The 21275-nt window shown below is 41.8% G+C and overlaps 1 protein-coding gene across 3 annotated transcripts in view; it reads left to right on the top strand.

Moving 5' to 3' along the window:
- Positions 1-21275, top strand: part of cntln (centlein, centrosomal protein) — an 87994-nt gene that overhangs the window by 18027 nt on the left and 48692 nt on the right. For 2 of the 3 annotated variants that reach the window (XM_063476151.1, XM_063476150.1), the window contains exons 10-13: positions 5204-5338; positions 10132-10251; positions 12907-13028; positions 17090-17206. In XM_063476151.1, the coding sequence (XP_063332221.1) occupies positions 5204-5338; positions 10132-10251; positions 12907-13028; positions 17090-17206 (494 nt within the window). The remainder of the gene's footprint in view (positions 1-5203; positions 5339-10131; positions 10252-12906; positions 13029-17089; positions 17207-21275) is intronic. The other variant, XM_063476152.1, reaches the window with a different exon arrangement.

The following is a 21275-nucleotide window of genomic DNA, read 5'->3' as shown; positions in this document are numbered from 1 at the left end:
AATGTTGGCTAATTTAAACGCTTTTAGATGTGTAATTAAAGTGCTAGTGAGACGCTCACACGTGCATAAATTTATACACCCACCGTTTTTGTCAGGTCACCTTTGGCTTTGGTGAGGCATTTCTTTTGATCATCATCATCATTAATGGCAGTCATCGGCTGAAAAGGGTGAAAACATAATGCCACGAAGAAATATGAAATCAGCTTTCAGCTAGAAGTTGAATAGACACTCAAAAAGTCATGAGGATGAGTTTAGTATGTTGTCCAGGTTGTCTCAGTATTGTAATTTTTATTTCTGTATTTTTAAGCACTTTGCAGACCTTGGGTTTTTAATTTCTTAAATTTTGTAGTGCTCTGTAAAATAACACAAGGATTAAGGACTGCCAAATGTTAGTACTATATTGCATCACATAAGAAGTGTTTTGCAATATATTGTCAATATTTAAGTCAATTGTGGCATTTCCCAAATGAAAGATAGTAAACTGAACTAAAGGTAACTGAATTGTGGTGATGTGAAAAATGGCTGACAGCAGGGTAAAGCAAATCAAAAAGCAGGTTTATAAAGTGGTGCAAACATCTCCATGTCAGGCTGTAGATGGCATGGCGTCCTGATCTTCTAGCTTTACATTGCATTTTAACATGAATGCAATAAAGAAATGTGTAAGTGAGTATCAAAACTATTGTATAATGATAGCATTGCTATTGTGGGGAAGGTATCACGCTAGTAACAAATTGCTACGATATTGTTAACCATAATAAGCATAAAATTAAGTTCAGTTAAAAAAAGGAGAGAGGAAATAAGCTCATATATGAATTTAGCTTTGAATGTTCATCATTGTACTTTGTGAAAATGTGATTGAAGGCACAGGCCTTGTTTTCATTCATGCTACAGTCACAATGAGGAAAACGGTGACTGGAGACCAACCAAAGTTATTGCAACCATGTGCAATGAACTTGCAATCTTGTTGCCTTTGAAATGGTTGCTTCGAGGCAGGCACTAGGTCTATCACCACTTGCAGTCAGTTGGAGTCTTCAAAGCGATTTTGGTACAAGAGACAATGAGACAGAATCAGCCTGCTAAATGGAGTCAAGTGGGCATTTATATGCAATCTGTGACAATACAGTGATTAATTGGGATTAAATCTGTGAATATATGTCTACTTTATTACTTTACTTTAACTACTTAGAACAGCCTCAGCTTATGGGCAACCAGTTGGTCACCGCAACAACTTTCAATCAGTCTAAGACAGCAAAAACAATTCACTGCTTTCACCGAGCAACCACCGATTTTTCCTAGGCGCAAGGAGTTGCTGTCCTTTTTTTGCTCTAGTGTGACTGAGCCATTAAGACGAATGCCCTTCCTTTAACTAAACTCGCAGGACCTCCTTTAAAGTATATTAATCTTTATCGTAAACACGTGGCTGTATTCACACATTTCTTTTTTCATTTGAATTCCATTAATGCTTAAAATGCATTTTTTGTCAGTGACTAATGTTATGTGTGCTGATTGTATTATCAATAAATAGTATTACCTACATGAGTTTGAGTTTTGGGTGTGTATTAGTAGTAAATATTGTTGTCAACATGTGTGTGTGCGTGTGAGTGGGTGAGTGTTTGGAGCTGGCCCACGTCCAGGGCCAGAGACATACTAATGACATAGATGCCAGTGGTGTGTTTTACAAGCTCAACTGCTCTCATTAGATGAGAAACTCTGTGTAGCACAGCTCGCCTCATTAATGAAGCACAGCCATGTGCCGCTGCAGAGACATACACTCACTCGTTCTAGCACATACACCCGGGTCAAACAGACTGTGTGGGAGGACTCAGGGCTGGGTACACACTCCGAAAACATACACGCACCTACTTCCTACTCACTGTGTGCCGTCCTTCTATTAAGTCCCCCTCCACTGCGCTGCCAGTTAAAACACACACTCATCCATCTATGCACAAAGACACATGCTCTTTGAAGACTCACCATCTTGAATACAAAGTGCACCAGGCCTGAGAGTGCACTGCTTAAAGTCCTCACTTCTCAGGCCTGTCCAGTCACTTTCACATATGCTGTCGTTCCACAGATCTATTCGAATGCGATTGTGTGAGCATGCGTTTGTGTATCCATGCAGTGAGTGGCTTTGGGTGTGTGTGTGTGGGTGGGGAGCCCCCTCCTGATTATAGCTACTCCATAATTAACAGTGATCAGATTTGTTTTGTGGCATAAATGGTGCATGTGTAGAACATTAGGCCTGGCAAGTCTCATTTCACATTCAGCTCAAGGGCTCGGCAGCAGACGGGTCACGAGCTTCAGGGAGCACAATCACAAGCCTCGCTCCATATGGTCCTGCCTGCCGCATCCTCACATGTGAGGGCCGCCAGTGCCAGACAAGTTCCCCCAAGAACCTAATCGTGTTCAGTAATTACCAAGACCGGCTTTTCTCTCTCTTTTTTTCCTTCTCCCCTCCCTCCCTCAGCCTCCTCCCAATCTCTTGCTCTTTTTATTTATTTTTTTCACCACACCTGCATGCTCTCTTCTTCTCTTTCAACCTCATGCTCCCGCGCCGTCTCTTGGTTTACTCTAAGCTACGTGTAATCTGTTTGTCTTTTTTTTTCGTTTATATATATTGTTGCTCTTTTAACGGCTTCCCGGCTTTTCTGTTTTCCGCTGGATGAAAATCAGGAGGGCGACGAGAGAGAATTCGCGAGGAAGAAAAGTCAGACGCTCCCGCATCAGTTAATTTCTAAATTGCTTTATGTGGCTGATGCCGAAAAACGCACTCCATCCTCCTGCCTGCCTGGAAATTATAAATAATTGTAACAGATGCGCCAATATGGCCGGCCTCCAATAAACGAGGCCCCAGATAATTTGACCAACCCCCTTTGACAGGCCAATTTAATAAAACATGAACAAAATCTTCCTCACTAATAATTTATCATCCCCTCTCCTCCCCTTTGGTTAAAGTTGATTACCCTGGCAGTTAACAAGGTCACGCCCAGATGCCAGGTTTCTGATAATGCAATCAGGACTTGTTGGAAAAAAGGTGATGACATCCTGTGTGGTTTTCTTCACAACTTGGCCTCCCAGTACAACACGGTGGTGAAGGCCTTTGTTTGTCAAAGAGCTTCAATTTGATGTGTTGAGTCAAAGTGTTGTTGATAGCAGCAGGTGAAGCTTTTCTTTTCTCTTTAGTTTCACACTTTTTTTTATTAAGATTTAAGAAAAGCCATGAATATGTGCAGGTGATACAGTCAAGAGGTATGTGGATGAGTTTTTGAACTATAAAAGGGCTTGTCTGACTTGATAAAAACTGCATATACAGCACGTGGCCTTTTGGCAGTGGATTAAAAGTCATGCTGTCCTTAAAGCTATAATATCTTTGCACAAAAACGCACACTCAGCATAACAACACAACAGTAGCTAAAGTTTATAGATTAAAGTTTGAGTGACATGGACAGTTTGAAGGCGACAGTTGTTGCCCTGTACATACAGAAACCCTCTCTGGTTAGTCTTGATTGTGTTAGTGTTTTGTCCCAAAGTGTCTCATTATACACTTTTTTCCAAAATAGTGGAGCTGCTAGTTAATTATCTCTTGACTAGATGAGATATCTGGGTGTTGACTGCAGTGAACTAAAGTTGCCAGTCTTTTTAACTACATGGTGGACATACTTTGAATGTTAACTGCAAGCAAGAATTACGTTTTAGTTGACTTAGAGAGCATGCTTCTTGACAGTTGGGACAAGATTCCAAAGTGTAATATTTTCATCTTCCCTTTAAATAATCTTGACCACCATCGATTCAGTCAAAAGGAAAAATAGGTTGCTTTGTTGCCCATTGTATCCAATTATGTCTGTGGCATGATTGTGGTTTTTCACTCAGTGTGCTGCTCGTACAACTCTATTAAGACCCATGTGAGTGGGGGCAAACTGTTATCACATTTGTAACGCAATGCAGTACATGACTGCTGTAAGTACACAAAGAAGATTAAAGATTTAAAACATTATTTTAAAAAAAGTATTTTGTACAGTGGAAAGAATTAATGGCAGACTGTATTCTGCTTTGGTTAAGCTTAAGCAAACTTTAAACTGAATTAAGCAATAAAAAAATACATTAGCCTGATATTGGTTCATTAATAGCTTGCTGTTAATTTAAAGAGAACATATCCATTTTATTAGGTACACCTTGCTAGTATGTGTTGGATCCTCTTTATCCTTCAGAACTGCCTTAATTCTTTATGGCATTAATTGTATAAGGTGCTGATATTTTGATATTTGTCTGAAACTTTGGTCCATATTGACATGGGAGCATCACACAGTTGCTGCACATCTTTGATGTGAATCTCCCGTTCCACCGCATCCCACTACTAGCCTGAAACATTGATACAAGGCAGGATGGATCGATGCTTTGATGTTACTTATGCGGAATTCTGGCCCTACCATCCCAGTGTCACAGTAGAAATCAAGACCCATCAGACCAGGCAATGTTTCTCCAATCTTCTATTGACAGTTTTGTGGAGCCCATGCGAGTGGTAATCTGAGTTTTCTGTTCTTAGCTGACACAAGTTGTACCCAGTGTGGTATCCCATCTCCTTCAAGGTTTGTCATGTTGTACATTCAGAGGTGCTCTTCGGTATACCTTGTTTGTAATCCAATCGATTATAAGGTGGTTAATAAAGTTGCCTTCTTATAAACTTGAAGTAGTCTTTCTGTTCTTCTCTAGTGTTTTTGCCCAGATAACTCCTGTGTAGTGGATATGTTCTCATTTTTGGACTGTTTTCTCTAACCCCTAGAGATGGTTGAGCAGCCAAATCCCCACAGATCATCAGATTCTGAAATACTCAAACTAGCATGTCTGCCACCTTGTGACATTCAGAGTCACTTATATCACCTTTCTTCTTCATTCTGATGCTCGGTTAGAACTTTAGCATGTTGTCTTGAGTACGTCTACATGCCTGATTGAATTGAGCTGCTACCATGTAATGGGCTGATTAGATATTTGCATTGACACGCAAATATGGTCAAGTGGGTGTGTTTGTTACAGCTGAAATACTCAAATTTGAGGAATAACATGGATAATATTCCTAATTTTCTGACATAAGCATGACAAAATAACAGCTGTCACCAAACCAAGGCTCTGTTTTCTATCAGCCTATCTTAGTCGTCTCTTTTCAGCCTTTCAAGCACCAACATATGCACCATCTTTTTTCTCACAGGCGCTGGTGTCAGAGCAGGTTGGTGCGGTAGCCCAGAAGTCTAGCCCTGACCAGGCCTCTACTCGAGGTTCATATCCCAGGCCAGAGGGTAGTACTTTCCATCAGAGATCTGCCAGTTCCATTAGAAGACAACAGGTAGGTCAGAACGTGCTTCTGGTAATTATGTCAAAGCCAACACGTGGATGAGCAGCTAACATACCCACACTTATCCATTACTGTTTTGTTCAGATTAGATCAAAGCCACAGAGAAGGGATATAAAGGAAACTGTCTTTCTAGAATCATATGATTTATCAGACCCAGCCCCTGCCAACCTTTGTCCTGAACTTCCCAACACACACACACAGATGCCCCTCCTACTGTGACCAAGCCGGCGTGTGCTGCTGGTTTCACGCATGCCTTGGGCTCAGGCACTGGCTAATTTACCGCTTCAGCAGTACATTATGAACAAGAAAGAAGCTTTTGATCTTCTCAGTATTCAACTCATAAGTTTGGCAGGACATGTTTCTAGATGGCCTCACTCACTCTAAAGCTGGCCCGAAGACACGTTGTTTGATTTAAGCCGCTGTCCTCATTGTATCTTAAATCGAAGCGCTTCTGTTCTGGCAGTCTATTCGTGTAATGTAATTATACCGTGCAAAATAAATAAATAGTATTGACATTTGATGAGCTTCCTTTATGCTTGCCTTAGGACACACAACTCGCAAACACATAATCGTTCTATTATCCACCTATAATTTATTATCAAAAACATGCGCCAATGTTGATCCTGCTGCTGATATCCAAAATCAGTGTGTGAATACTTTTTTTTTGATATTCTATTATAGTGACTAATAACGTGAATCATAATGTGATATACTGAATGGAAATCGGGGCATTTGTCATCAGTTTCAGTAAAAGTCAGCTTGGCTTTTCATTTATCATAAATGCAATCCCGCCTGTCACTGCCTCTGACCACACATTTACTGCGTGCTATACATACGTTTACAAATGAGATTTTAATGCAGGCACATGATCATGTTAGAGCTGCAATGGCAACATTTACAGAAACAGATGTCAGATGAAAGATGGAGAGCTTTAAATTGAACTAACTCCTTTAAATGAAATAAAGTTATTATTTAAGTGAATGAAATTTAAGATTGATGTGTTTTATTTATTTGAGTGGCGACTACAAAGTGGCATCTTTAAAGTGGCATTCTTTCACGTAGCACAGTGGCACGTTCACGTCTCTCAGCCAGTAGCTATAAAAACTCAGGTTATTACTTTAAAACATGTAAACGTCATAAAACATGTCCAGCCTTACTGTAAATCTTGAATAATTTCTAGAAGCACGATGATGGTCCAAAAAAACTATAAACTTTTTATGCCTCATTACGATTCATACCACTCCATTTAAACTGGAATAACAAACTGGAAGGTCAGCAGCTGATGAGACGAGTCTTCTGTTCAGCATACTGTTTCCCCCTTGGAATCAGATTTCTGCTATTTTACTCAGTGCCCACAGTGAAGTGGGATTATTGGCTGTGTCTATAAACAGTGCAGAGTAGTGCATGTCTGACTGTGTTGGGTGCATGCAGTAAGTGTTATAATGATGTTAGCCATTAAAAAAAACAAACCAAAAAAACTATGTCTCAAGGAACTTGAGAGACTTGGGGGTGTGTGTGTGTGTGTGTGTGTGTGTGTGTGTGTGTGTGTGTGTGTCACATGATTTGAGTGACGAAAGTTTACTTTGATGTGGAAAATTAGATTTGAAAGACCTCATGAAAAATTGTATTTTCAAGTTCCAAACTGCTTAGAGTTTTTATTAGAAACAACACTGTGAATTTCTAACATTATACAGAGTGGACCATTTTTCACCATGATTTACTTCAAGTTTGAGCTAAAACTTGTGCATTTTTTTTAAAAAAGTTTGCTTAGTAACAGTGTTCATTTGTATGTATAGTCATCAGGGAACGTGAACACATTTAATTACTCTCCAGATGCACTCAGTACAGGCTAGTGCAATCATAAAGAAACCCATTGATGACAGTGACTCAGTGTCTCTGTCAGATAGAAAGTGGAGGAGAGGTGAAGTGAGGCGGGCACTCAGTGAAATGATTCTTTCCTCTGCCGATTCCTCAGTAAATTTGATTTTTAAGTTACAGGCCTTTTCCCTCATTTCTTTCTTACTATATGCCCTCTGTCCCTCCTTCTGCATTGCGTTCTCATGTTTATAAAGCCATTACAGGGTGTTATACACAGGTCAGGCCATGACCACCAGACAGCTGCCGAGCTGAGGTAAATGGCGAGGACAGCCTTCTGTGTCTCGTGTTCTCTGCTTTTTATCCTTCAGGCCTGTCTTGTGGAACATTAACATCAATGCCGCAACACAGAGCTTCCCACACAAATAAAGGGCATTCATGCGTCTTCGGGTCCAGCAGCAGTCAGGCGTCCAACTGGACCAGAGAGAACATCTGCACCAAAATGTCAGTCATTAGTCAGTGTCACCATTTTATTAATTTACCGTGGACTTTAGACAAGCACGCAGCAGTTTGTCTCACGTGGTTCTCACCTTTATTAATAATTACTGTGATCAGGTTAAGTAGTAAATATCATTCACAATTTATATTTCTACCTGAAACCCAGTTTAGAGTTTGTCTGCAATATGTCATGCACTTTATAATTGCTCATCTTTACTTTTAGGTTTAGGACTTTGAGTTGGTTTGGATTCCCCTTTTGGAATCTGTGTTTCCCCCTTGTACAGACAGACTAAGCCAGTTGGCCTGCCACTCATCAGGAATATGCAGATCAATCTGCTAATTAGTTGCATAGAGTCATTAAGGCTGAGTTAGAACACATGGTTGGCACCCATGCAGGCATGTTAGCAAAACCTGGCCGCCAGGTCACTGGAGTCAACTGTAGCCTCAGAGCACATTTCCCAGCACACGTACATAGTGTATATATTAATGTCACAAGCAGATGTTCTGTTTTAAATACACATTCTGTGATATTAAAACTAAAGGAAATGTGTTATAACTAATTAAGTGACAAATGTGTTTTTTAAGTTACAATTAAAAAAAAATGTCTCAATGTGTAATCCCATTCTTTTAAACATGTCAATTAGCATTTTGCAGCAGTTGCTATTCAATGAACAATATCTGCTGTCTGTTAGTGTCCCTCTAAATAGCAGTTTTCTCTTTTACCGGTGAAGTTCGCCCTCATGTGAACGATTTGAGTTGCAGACCCACACACAAGGGATTCATGAGGAGCAATGCAAAGAAAGCAGAATCCATTGTTTTCATGTATTCCATGTTGCCATGTAACAACGTTCAATCATGTGTTATGAATTATCATGCAAAAATATTTTTTTCGCTCACTTTTGATAGTGGAGAGTTTTGAGGCAATGATATTTTAAAGTTTGCCAAGCTGCTTTGTGAGCAGATGTACAAGTTGCGCTATTTGTTGTGCTGACAGAGTAAGGTGTGATTTGGCTTCTGCAGGGAATCTTTGATGTAACCTACATAAGTGGCTGACGTTGTTGCCTGCATTTATATTTGAAACAAATAAAATGTCAGGACTTTTTAAAAACAGCCGTCGGAATGTACCATGTCCCTCCAGGAATTTGCTGACATTTTTGAGTCCTTATATTGATGCTATGTTTATTATTCCTCACACTGAGACGATTGTTGATCTCTTGCTGATATATTCAAAAACTGCGGCGATAAAGTAGTCAGACAGGCACAGGAGGAATCAATGGTACTGAACAGGCCAATCACAGTAGTTGCGCGCTGCATCAAGATGACTTGTAGTTACATTTCTAAGGAGGTTACACCAGGAGGGTGTGGGTTTCAGCGGGAGTTTGCAGTTTCCCGCTGAAGCATAAATCTCCACCAGTCAAGCACCAAGATGTGTTTGGTTCCCCCAGTGCTTGATTAGTGCATGATTTTGCTTTGGACACTAGGGCATGAGATATTTTCTTGTTTCAGCCGTAACAACAGGTGTTGCAATATCAGAAAAGGCTGAAATCTTAATGACTTTAATAGGCAAGAGAGCTTGTCAACAGCAATCAAAATACATATTTTTTGGATGGTGGGGGGTTAGGCTTTTACTGATCCGCTATCCTCTCATTAACCTCACCACTTTAGCACCACCTCCTCCTCCTGTACTGCTCATCTTTCTCTACCCAAGGACTGTTGTGCATTTAGTCGCATTGCATATTTTAGCCTGCCATCTGGTCAGCCCTGCCCGGCGCTACAGGGGGGCCTCCTATCCTTTCATATTCATATTCCACTAGCATATTGTTCCCACTGCTTTTCTACAGCGCAGCCCCAGCAATTCTCCATTTCTTTATTTATTTCTACAGAAGAGGCTGGCAAGCAAACTGCACCCCCCTCCTAATCGGCGGCTCTTCCAGTTGTCCTATCAAGTGTAACCTGGAGGCCCCTAGCAGAGCAATTAGAGCGGCCTCCCTGACCACCTCTTGTAATGAAGCCCAGCACATTCTGGAATCTATAGCCCCTTTAGTCTCCCCTAATGGGACATCATTATTGTCAAAGAAACAATGTAAATGGAAATGAACATACTCATTAGCCAGTCGCAGGAAGAAACCTTTGCTGCTCTCAGCTTGCAACTCCTGCTTCCAAACACACACACACACACACACACACACAAGAGTGAACCTCCTCCCTTCAGCTTCTGTGGACTGCTGCTCGAGCTTGCTTTATTCCTCTGGCAGCGTGTTTGTTTTTGTCTGCATATGTGTGTACCAAGGAAGACAATGCTCATGTTTTACTCAAGGTGAGAGGGGAGTGGAGTGAACATAGATAATTCCATTATTGGCATTCACTCAGTGTTTCTACAGATGTTAATTGCTGCATGTGTTTGTGCCTGTCTGTGTAAGTGAAGTGTGTTCAAGCTCCCACCCCAGTGCTTCTTTGCTTACCCTTCCCAGGGTGCACCAGTGCAGCGGTCCAGGTCCCTGTCTCCAGCTGGCAGCGTCGGGTTCGGAAGTGAGAGGAGAAAAGAGGCAGAAGAGAGGATTCAAGACCTCGAGGAGCTGCTGCAATTGAAGGTAATTACTTGCTAATGTATACAAATAAATGTAATGTCTTAATCTTTTCCACCCCTCTTAGAACAGTTTATTTATCCCCAAGTTTAGAGTACAGTTCTCACTCTCATTCCTTATGGTCGAACTTTATTTTCTTTGTCTTTTTTTGCATCTTTTGTCTGTGTATCCCTGCATGACAGTGTTTCTCAAAGTGACATTGAACTACCCGAAGGAGTGGGTTGCTTCAAAAAGCACATTTGTTGTTGGTATATTTTGGTGACATCTGTTAGTATCAGTTTGAAGGAGCTGCTTGTTGCTGTGGCCACTAGCTTAGATATGATTGCTGCTATCAGCTACTGGTTTATATAGAGGTCTGCAAGAAAGTAACAGTGGTTCAATTGCAGTACTGCTGCCACTGCCTCCTCCATGACCTTCTCTTACGGTGTCTTTCACACATACATACGTACATGGGCGCACACACAAGCAGAGTGTGCGTAGGCAGTGAAGCAGCAGGAGAGAAGCCGCTCTGGTGAAAGCGGATGCAGCCATTTTTCTTTTTCTTTTTTATCCTTAAACGAATCAGCTTTATTGGTCTTTTAACCTTCACATGCTCTGTGATGTTCTTCTCAGACTATTCTTCATCCTCGTGTTGTTTTCAGGGTCTCCAACTGACTGCAAGCAAAAGAAAAAAAGTTAATTTTCACCCCTGTGTTGCACTTTCCCCTAAAGCTCACTGCCTTTAAAAAAAAATCTCTCTATCTTCGCAGCTGACCAACGAGTGAGTGATTATCCAAAGGTCATCTCCCTTTGAACACAATCCCAGGAACACATTAGGCACCATTTCCTTGTCAGATCTGAAGTGTCTGAATTACATCACTGGCAGACACCTCGACAGTAATGCTCAACATAGATTCAGACAACACGCATGACTGTCTTAGTTAATGGTGCCATTTACTTGTCTGCTGTTTGAGGGGCATTTAGCAAAGGTATGCACAGAAAAACGTGACTACATTAATGAGGGCATTTGTTCAAGGCATGATTTAGTGGTTTTTGTCCTTTGCTTGTTTCTGGAAATAAGCAAAATGCCCTCTATCAGTTGCACTTGAGACCTTACCTTCAGCCTCTTACTGTACAGTACTTTGCTTGGTTCAGTTCGCTGCTGTGCAGTTTTCCAGTCCTTTCCAACAGAATGCTTTTCAAATTGGGTACGGCAGCCATACCATTGACATGTTGACCTTAGCTGCGAACAGCAAACAAACAATTCTCTTAATAACGCCCTCCTTTTTTTCTACTTCACACTTTGAAGTAAAAAGTAGCTGTTGCTGTGTAATTATTTTTCAGCTTGAGAACGTCCACACATGTGTTCGCTGACTGAGTGGGAGCGTATTGATCGGTGGGCAAGGGTCTGTGGCCTGATGACCAGAGCTGGTCTGCCCAGGGGGAAGCTCTATAAGGAGCCTGGGAAGCCATGATGTGGCTAATGCCCTGCCACTTGCACCATCCCACCCCCCCGCCGCCCCTCCATCAAGTCAGCCACAACTCCTCTGTGTCCCCCCTCAGCCTCTAGTTCCACCAGTTAACACTGCTCTGGTCTGGCCCCTTTCATTAAAGCCCTGTTTTTGAGAGGTCGGGGGCTGCTCGAAAGGGCTGAGGATGTCTTGCAGATGTCCTCAGTGAATAATCCGCACTAGGGAAAATCCATACTTGTCACATCGGCAGTGTGGATGTGCAGTGCGCGTGTGTGCACACACATTGTGTGTCCAGCGCATATTTGTGTGCGCTCTCTCTCTGTTCTCTTTGTCCTTGTTAATAATAACAGGGCCGAGGGCTCGCATTTCCCTCTCTGCAGGGTAGCCGTGTCATATCAGCAGTAAACAAGCTCCTTCCCTTCAGAAAGCACTCGACAACTCTCCCTAGCCTTGGCCACTCAAGCAGAAACCTGTCCTGCACCCTTCCTTTCACTTTTCCTTTTCCTCCCCCCTCTCTCTTTCTCTCTCTCTCTCTTTTTTCCCTCCCGTTCTAATTTCTCAGTTCTCTGTCTTTCTCTTTTCTCTACTTCCATGAGCTCACTGTCTCTCTTTCCTTACCCTCTTTCCACCTCTGTTTGTCCTGCCTGTTGAAAGAATTTTCTCCATCGCCCTCCCTGTTAAGGTCAATGTGATGAGGGAGGAGGGATGCCCCTGACAAGAAAAATCTATATGTTGTCTTCTCTTAACTCCTTCTTTAAAGCAGGAGGCCAATCTCGCTCTGTTTTAATAGCTGTCAACAGCAACAAACCCACCACTACAACCCCATATCACAACATACGGTTGTCATCAGTTGGTAACTCCAGTGAGTTTGTTTCTTTGCTGGTTAACGTGAGCATTTGTGAGTGTGCAGGCCTGTTTAGTGTACAGTGGCACCAGCGACTTGTCATGTAAACGCCTCATTTTAATGATGCCTCAGTTGACCAGAAGGAGTGGAAGCATTTGTCTGGGAGAAACAAGGAAAGTGGAATGAATCTTGACCGGCTGCTTTCTGTTAGACCGAGATGTTTCAGCTGCAAAGCAGCTTAAATATGTTGGTTTCTTATATTTCATCCCCAGTATGGGCTGTATCAGTGCAATTCCGGCAGATTCCCTTCTTCTGTTAACTTTGATTTGAGTTCTCACGACGGAATGTTGCCATTGTGCTTTACAGATGGAGGAAAATGAAGAGCTGAGGAGAGCTCACGATAAACGTCGTGAACGCCTGCGTTTGATTCAGACCAACTACAAGGCAGTCAGAGATCAGCTGAAAGAGATGGAGAAATCAAATGGCATGTGAGTACACACTTTACTGTTTAACATTTCCTAATAAACTCTTATCTCACGGGAAATTATGACTGCAAATGAATGGTGAAAGATCAAAATATACAGAACCCACATCTTCATAAAATAAAACCTGTGCATACACAAAGCAACTGGGATAACCCCCAGTTTCACTGCGCAGCAGTGAGTGAGAGACACTTCAAAGCATATAACTCGCCTTGCCTTATGTTAAAAGCCCTGTGAAACACTACAACCCTCTGAAACCACTCACAAATAGTCTTAGGGCCCCATTGCGCTCCACATGTTGTCTGACAAGACCTGAGTTCTGGATTTGGGAGAGTGGGAGAAATTCCTCTTTTTTCGCCTTTGAAAAGCTCAGAGGTTTTAAGCCCAGTCAATTTGGCCCGTTTTGTGCCAAGTGTATGTGCTCTTCGTCTCTTCTCCCTCAGCGTTCATTAAGATGTGAGAGCCAGAGGCTGGAGGTGTCTGGTCCTGGGGGTGCAAGGTGTTTGAGAAGGCCTGTGGAGGAAGGCTGAAAGAGGGAGGAGGGATGAGGGCCATTTCCTGTTTTGAGCTGCTATCTTCAGCAAAAACCACAGGATTTTTTACACAAAGTGGAAAATGTGCTGGAAAATGTCATTAACATACGCGTCGTGTTCTTTGTGTTGTCTCCACTAGTCTTTTCCCACTTTGCTGTCTATTTCTTTTCTCCACCAGCGTCATTGAGACCATTCAGAGTGTAGCTAAAGGTGCGTATATGTGGTGGCCGTGCGGGAGCGAGGTGTTGACCCCGTCAGCTGTTTTCTCTCTGGGTTAATTAAAGAAAACAGCAGTGCAATGTGAGCCCGTGTGAAAGTGGAGTGAGTGAGAGAGCATGTTCAGCCCTAGGCTCGACTCGGCTCATGTTAGCTCAGCGCGGCTCAGCAGCATGTGTCTGAGACAGTGGGAACAAAGACGGCCATGTAGAGAGAGCCTCAGCAACGTTTCGCTGTTATGAATGAAATACTCTGAATGGTAACATTGATTTTTGTTAAAAGAAAGCATGCATGTTCCTTCAATAATACAAACAGGGATTTAGTTCAGTATAGAAAGCCTAATGTTAGATTTCAGTCTATCAGTGTCAGTGTATCTGTGTTTCATGAGTGATTTGACATGAAATTGATGCAATAGGCAGCTTTGCCCTTTTCAGTCTTCCTTGGCACCAACCAGTCACTCAATGTTATGATCTTGGCATTCATTTGGCATTAGGCCACATCCTTAAATAGCTGTTAAGCCCACTGGGGTAATGCCTGGCTGAATGAGAGACAATAGAAAATGACTTAAATACTCCCATTAGTGCTAGGAAATCAGGGGCCTAACAAGTCAGCAGGGATAGGCGTTGACTCTCATTGCATTTCGAGCTTGTTAGGGATGTCCCAACAGCTACCATGCTGCGTTGTTGGCTTTTTGGAAAGATGCAGGGGGGTCAGTTTGATCCCCTTTGTGTTCGTGACCAAACGATAAATGGGTAAGTACGTCTTTCTTCACCTGCCTGTACAAATACATATACTTATTTGCCGCGTCTGTCAGGTTTAGAAATGTCACAATTTTTTTTATTATATTTCGTTTTTCAAAATGACCCTCTGGTAAAGGTAGTTTCAAAAGTGCTGTGTTGAGTAGTGATCTGGCGTGTTTCAGATATTTAGCAAAGTCTATTCCTATTCTAGCAATTTTATCCTTGGGGCTGATGAGTGTTTTGCACCTTGTGGTGAACTCTTTGTATTTGCTCTTGTGAAGTTTTCTCTTAATGTTAAATTTTTCAAGAATATGCTCACCTGCTTTAGAGTGTTTCTCATGTGGCTGAATGCTGTGAAGGGTTTTCTTTAGTATAGAAAGGAATCCTGTACTCGTTTTTTTTTTTGTTTTTTTGTTTTTTAAAGATATACCAAAGTGTTGATGTAGCAACAAATAATGTTTTTGCTATCTCTCCAATGTATATCTAATAAACTTCCAGCCTAATGGCATATTTCATTTACTTCAAGGGCTTTGTCCACATGTTTTATGTCCACCAAAAACGGCATCCTAATACAAATGCTACACATGAAATCAGCTCTAGACTATTTAGCTGCTTTACTGATGAAGCAAGAATAAAGGAATGTCCCATACCTACCTATGATAAAGCTACATAGGCAAGAAAAATTTGTAAACTCACTGGAATTACCAGAATTTTTCAATTTTTCCCCGAAAATGTGGTATGATCTTTATCAAAATTCCAGTTATGTTCAAAAGTTTTTCTTATGTCAGTCTCCAGCATTGCCCAGCAAATTATTAATTAGATGATTGGTTTGTGTGCGATCAGCTGCCGAAAGATGTCAGCAATGTGTCTGTTAGCCAGTCCCGCCCAGAATAGAACTGCCAACCAATCGCAAATCAGAAGAACAGTCCATCGGCTGATCGGTATGCAGGCAATGTGCAGTTGGCCAGTCCCAGTGAAATCACCCTGCCATTCACCATTACTGCACCACCATATTTTCCCAAAATGGTGTGAAGAAGAGAGAGAAAAAAACCCAACTTCTTATTTATATTAGAGAAGGGAAAACGTTTTTTAATCAGACTGGGGATGATGGGGGTGAGCAAATAAAATTAAAGGTTATTAAAGCATCCGTACTCTGATCAAAGTTGCGCCCATAAACAGATTCCCCCTGATTCAGAGCAATTAGCCGCAGCAGCGTGGAAAAGTTCTCTCTGTTTCCTCCTGCTTAATAATGGAAACAAGGATACCATAAGGGAGGATGCACTGAGGCCTGAAGAAGATGGCTCTCTCATGGCTCCATGTTCAACAGCTTTTAGGCCCACTGTAAACAAATTAAAATGTATAAAGCTTTACCATGACTTAATAAAGCTTCTTGCACATTTCTTAAGTAATGCAGATGATACACTGCAAACCGGAAATTGCACAGAGAGAATTGAAACAGCTGTGGGTAAAAGATCTTGTACTTACTCCAGGCACTTTTAATGTAGGTTTGGCTTCATTCATTGTGTGCTTTCAGAGAAATGTCAGTCTCTGTGCCTATAGAGTACAGTAAGGTAATGTATTAAATAGCTTCACACTCTGGGAAGCTAACACACTACTCCCATAGCACACATGTACGGCCACACAACTACACTCTAAAGAAGTTCAAGGGCTTCAAATTGCTCACGGGGGCATTAGCAGTATTAAATGAAAACATTTGCCATTCCTCAGTAGCTTCTAACTCCCAGTCACCAGGGTTTAACTAGTATTAGCGTAGCGCGGCGGCATCTAGATAGCCAATAATGACCATGGGAAAAGGACCCCTCCGCAACAGCGACCCTCACAATCCATTTCCACACCCCTGCCACATTGATCGAGTGAAAATGAGAAGTCGGTGTGTCTGTGTGCGTGACAAAAACGGTGTTCTCTTCTCATCTGCTTCTTTTGCAATCTGTGGATTTCTCACTAAAACCTGTTTTAGTTTGCAAATGAAAGGCTAATTGGAATTGAATGTGTTGGGCTCTGGCTGATTGATGAGTTGGATGTGTGCAGGGATGCAGTTGGGGGCAGTGGCGATGGTCTGTGTGTGTATGTGTGTGTGTGTGTGATTTGAAATGGGAAGTTCAATGGAGGCGGCAGCTACTGAGCACAAAGTGTCATTAAGTATTCATAAGTGAGGTGTAGACATTTGAATGACCTCGTTTGCGAGTGTGTTTTTGCCATTATTTACATTTGCATGGCACACAGGGAATGCTCCACTGCCCTGCCACACGGGCAGTGCCCTGGGCTTTAACAAACATGCATACGTCGGTACATGATTTGCCACTGAAATGTCAAAGTCAAGGCTGCTCATTTGAATACTGCTAAAGATGGCTGAATAACAAAAACACAGCAACACTAAGGGGCCTTGTTACCCAGAGTGAATTGGCCAGAGGCAGCAAGGTGATGTATAGTACCAACAATTTTCCCTTGTTAGTAGGTTTACTTTCCTTATGTCCGTATGTGTGCCAAGTGAGCCTGTGTTTTTCAGTTTCGCTTGTCTATACATCTGCACTTTGGTCTTCTTTTGTTGTGTGTGTAGGCCAGGTGGAAGGATACAGCGTGCAGCGCCGTGGCAGCTGCGGCAAGAGGACAGTGATGCTGTATGGAATGAGCTGGCCTACTTGAAAAACCTCACCAGAAAACTCTCTATTGAAAAGTAAGTTGCCTGCATTACAAAATTCCCTGCCAGAAAACTTCCAATCTTTAAGTTGCAGTAGACTTGTTAGCTCACATGTGCACCTAGAGTTTAACAACAGTACTGACACTCTCAGCTTGAAGTTACTTGAGAGATGCTTTTCATTTCATGTTACTTCTTTGTTACTTCTTCTCTTTGCTCCTTCTTTTGTCTTTAGTCTGTCTCTGGATGTAGTGTAGCCATTGTCTTGTTTGATCTAGAGAAGCCCCCTGTAACCGTACCACTAACACTGACCCTCTGCAGTGGAACACAAAGCTTGGCCTAAAGCCATGGTCTACCTCTCTCCAGTCTTCCCTAGCCTTCACCTCTGCTCACCTCTTCCCTTCTCTATCTCGTGCCTCGGTAACCTCCCCTTACCCTCTTCCTACTTGTCTTCCCAGTTGTCTCCCTCCGGCCTTCTGTGATGCTGCAGTAGGCTCAGGCCAGAATTCTAGTACTTCCTCCCCACCACCACCCCCTTCATTGCTTTCCCCTCTGCTCACCCCCCTGCCCTGTCCTCCTAATCCCAGCTGAGCTCATTATGATATAGCCCGGCTGGCTCTCTCCAAGCCTGAGCTGTCCGAGCTAATTACAGGCTAGCAGCCCTAGTGCCGCTGATGCTGCCTGTTAAGGGATGTCCGTCCGCCTGCCTGCCTGCCTGCCTGGCCACGACTAGAACTGAGCAGACCCGAGCACAATATGATGTAGAGGCGGAGCGTGTGGGAGTGAACAGACCGCAATGAACATGCAGGTTCCTCGGAACTGACCTGCAAGGAAAACCACAAGGGATGGAGAGCTGCTGGCCTCCTTCCTAGCTGTGCAACTGCCTCGTCCTTAGGGGTTGGTGTTGATCCCCTTCATGTGCCCCTGACCAGCACTCCACCTCATTTCCTCCTTTCCCGGCCCTCACATGCGACCTCACGACGGTCGCTTGTGGAAAGTAAACTTGGCTGAGATGTTTTTAACTTTCACTTTAGAAACAAAACCTCTCAATTCCAGGGCAAGCATCTTCACACACGTACAGCTCAGCAGGTTCCCTGTGCCTTTTCCCATCTTTATTCTGCTCCTCCTTTCATACCTGTTGTGAGAATTAGCAGGAGTGAAAATAGTTTGGGACTATGAACAAAGCCAGCTTAACCAAAAAGCTTTATTTTCCCGCAACTCACAATGCAAATTTCAGTTGAATGAGTCCATCCTAGTGCAACTAATCGAAGATGGTCCTGTTACCCTAAAGCAAATGCCAGGAAAGACTTGGGGCATGGAGGGAAAAATTGCTTTTCACTGACTAGTATTATAATAAATGTGTTCATAACAGTTCTGTCAGGTAAGTGTTAACTAGACGTTAATGTATCATTATTATCTCATAACAGCTAAAAACTTGGGGCTAAATAAAGGCCCTTATTAAGCTTTAAATAGCTAGTGGTTGGTTTAGAGGAGAGTCTCTGTATAAACTCCATTTGTCTTTCATTTGGTTTCCTCATTGTCATGATATCATTCACAGATGCCTTCTTTCACCTTCTCCAAAAACAGCACATTTAAAGCACTGTCTTGAGGCCCAAATGACCATTTCCCACAATGAATATTGCTCTGATAACTTGTGCACAGTGGGTCCCTAAAGCACTAAGAGAGGGTTATCAAAACCAGCCCCCTGTAATCTAAGCACTTGAATAGCAGGGTGAGGAGGAAGGTGAAACAGGTCTGTTCTGTTTTGTTCGCTGATTTGTCCGCTCCCTGTGGTTTAATTTAAGGATGAATTAGGCAACAAATTACTTATTATTTGACAACTTTTTACTTGAAAATCATAGCAAACACCTATTGCATGAACTTGCAGGAAGGATGACTTTTCATGTAACATTAATAAAGGTCTCTTTGGGCAGCACACGCAGCTAATACTAATTTGTTGAGTTTCGAAATGCTCTTGAATGAGTATTATTTTAGGCTCAAGTCTGTATGAATATTAATCAGGTCTGTAAACTGGCAGCACTTTATAATAATGTCACACTGTTATGCATTAGTAAGGTCTTAGTTCCTTATTAAGAAGTGCTTAATTAATCATTTATATAGCATTGCTCCTCTTTAGTATGTCATTTATAAATTCAAATATATTTATCCATCGTTTACTGTTATCCCATATACAGCTATCACTACTGTATCGCTATTATTGCTACTATATTAATGCTAGTAATAATCATAATCATAGACATAGACATAATAGTATGTCTGTATTTATAAATAGCATACTACGGAGAAGTAATGCTATATAAATGATGAATGAAGCCCTTGCTAATACCTTTGCTTCTGCACAGACAAAACATCAGTGAAGTTGGTCACTGATGTTAGGTCATAAAGATGCATTGCAAGCAACTTTAAAATTTTACAATTCCTACCTCCAACTTGGAAAAAGTCTGTTTCCAAAACAATTGCTCAGAAAACTGGATAAACAGGATGCAATGATTTACAAAATATTAGAAAGTATCACCAAGTCAACATATTAAATGCTGGCTTAAATGCACATCTCCACGCTTAAATTTCTCTCAGGTGGTGTGCCAGATTTGGTGACACCACAAAAAAGTTGTGTATTTCCTATTTCCTGAGGTGTAAGTTTAAAGTGCAAATTGTTTTATGTGGGACTAAGTTTAGATCATAGGCATATGGTGGGGGAAAAAGGATGGAAAGCATATCCCTGGGGGAAATTAAAATGTGGTGGTCCATTTTTCTAATTGTAATTTTCTAAAGGCCATTTCCTCTTTAGTGATGTGATATGCCATGTTGCATTTGGCACAGCTCAGCTTGTGCAGTTCCTTACAGCTGGCAGTGTTGCCAGCACTGGGAGGACGCAGAGCATCTTGATCTTCTCTTTATTTTATCTCCCCTAATCACTTATCTCAAAACACGAACAGATTTTTTTAGCTGCTCTTTCTGTTTAATGCCTCTCAGTATTAGGCTATATTCCTGCTGAGCTCTGCTCTATCATGGTTATTTTGCATTTCATCACAACCCATCTCTCCAGTTGTACCATTAGCCTTCCAATATTAGCTGCTAGTTTTTACAGATACTGCTTTAACAGTCACTAGAGTCACACAGTGAATTTCTTTAGTTTTCCACTTTTCTGTAGTGAGCGGTGATACGGGCTCAAAATTATATCACAATATTTAAAGGTAATTTACACTAATGATATTTCTGACAATTTAAAAAAAGAAAAAAAATAACTGAGTGTTTTGTTGATGCTTGAAAGCAGCATTTATAAATCCTTCTTTTCAAATGCACCACAGTCTTCGATAATGCACTTCCTAATTGGAACTCTAAATCTATTGAAACAAGATGCCAACAGCAGCATTATAGTAGTGGCACAGTATCATATCCAGTGATACAGCACAAGTCAAATATCAACATAAAAGCTTTAAATTTAAAGTAAAATTATAGTATAGCCACTGGTCTAAACCTTGGTTTTCCATCCACTGTTTGCTTTCTCTATCATATAGAGTGCATCTAGCCAGTGCTCCAGCAACACTCATTTGAGCCATTTGTTTACATTTGGGTCACACATCACCAGCTAGTTGTTCCTCCTCCTTCATAACCTGATTTTACTCAATGGTCAGTTTTTTTGCCTCAAGTGGTGAAACACATGTTGTTTCCACCTTTAGAGGGAACAGTTTACTTGCATATTTTGCAGAGTGCTGTGCTTTGCCAGAGGTTGTTACAGTAGCTTCCTTTTTAGGCACTAAATGGTCATCAGAGGCTGACACCTGACTCTTGCTCTTAGACATGCCTGGGCTTGTGTCCTTGTTGCACACACTAGGGAACATAAAGGCACGCTGTTGCGAGCAATAATAGCATGATAAGATATTTTTATATAACATAAAAAAATTTATATTGGTGTTATCGCAGTCAGTATGATATGACATAGCCCTTCTTGCATCTCAATAACATTTCTGAATTGATGCTAGATCACAGCTGTGGGTTTTTGTTTTTTTTCTGAAACAGTTGTTTGGGCAGCGTAGTGGTGTAGTGTCACATTACAACAAGAAGATCCTGGGTTCTAGCTCCCCAC

Source organism: Pelmatolapia mariae, linkage group LG6 (genome assembly GCF_036321145.2).
Source record: "Pelmatolapia mariae isolate MD_Pm_ZW linkage group LG6, Pm_UMD_F_2, whole genome shotgun sequence".
NCBI lineage: Eukaryota > Metazoa > Chordata > Actinopteri > Cichliformes > Cichlidae > Pelmatolapia > Pelmatolapia mariae.
This window is presented reverse-complemented; position numbering and strand designations above follow the sequence as displayed.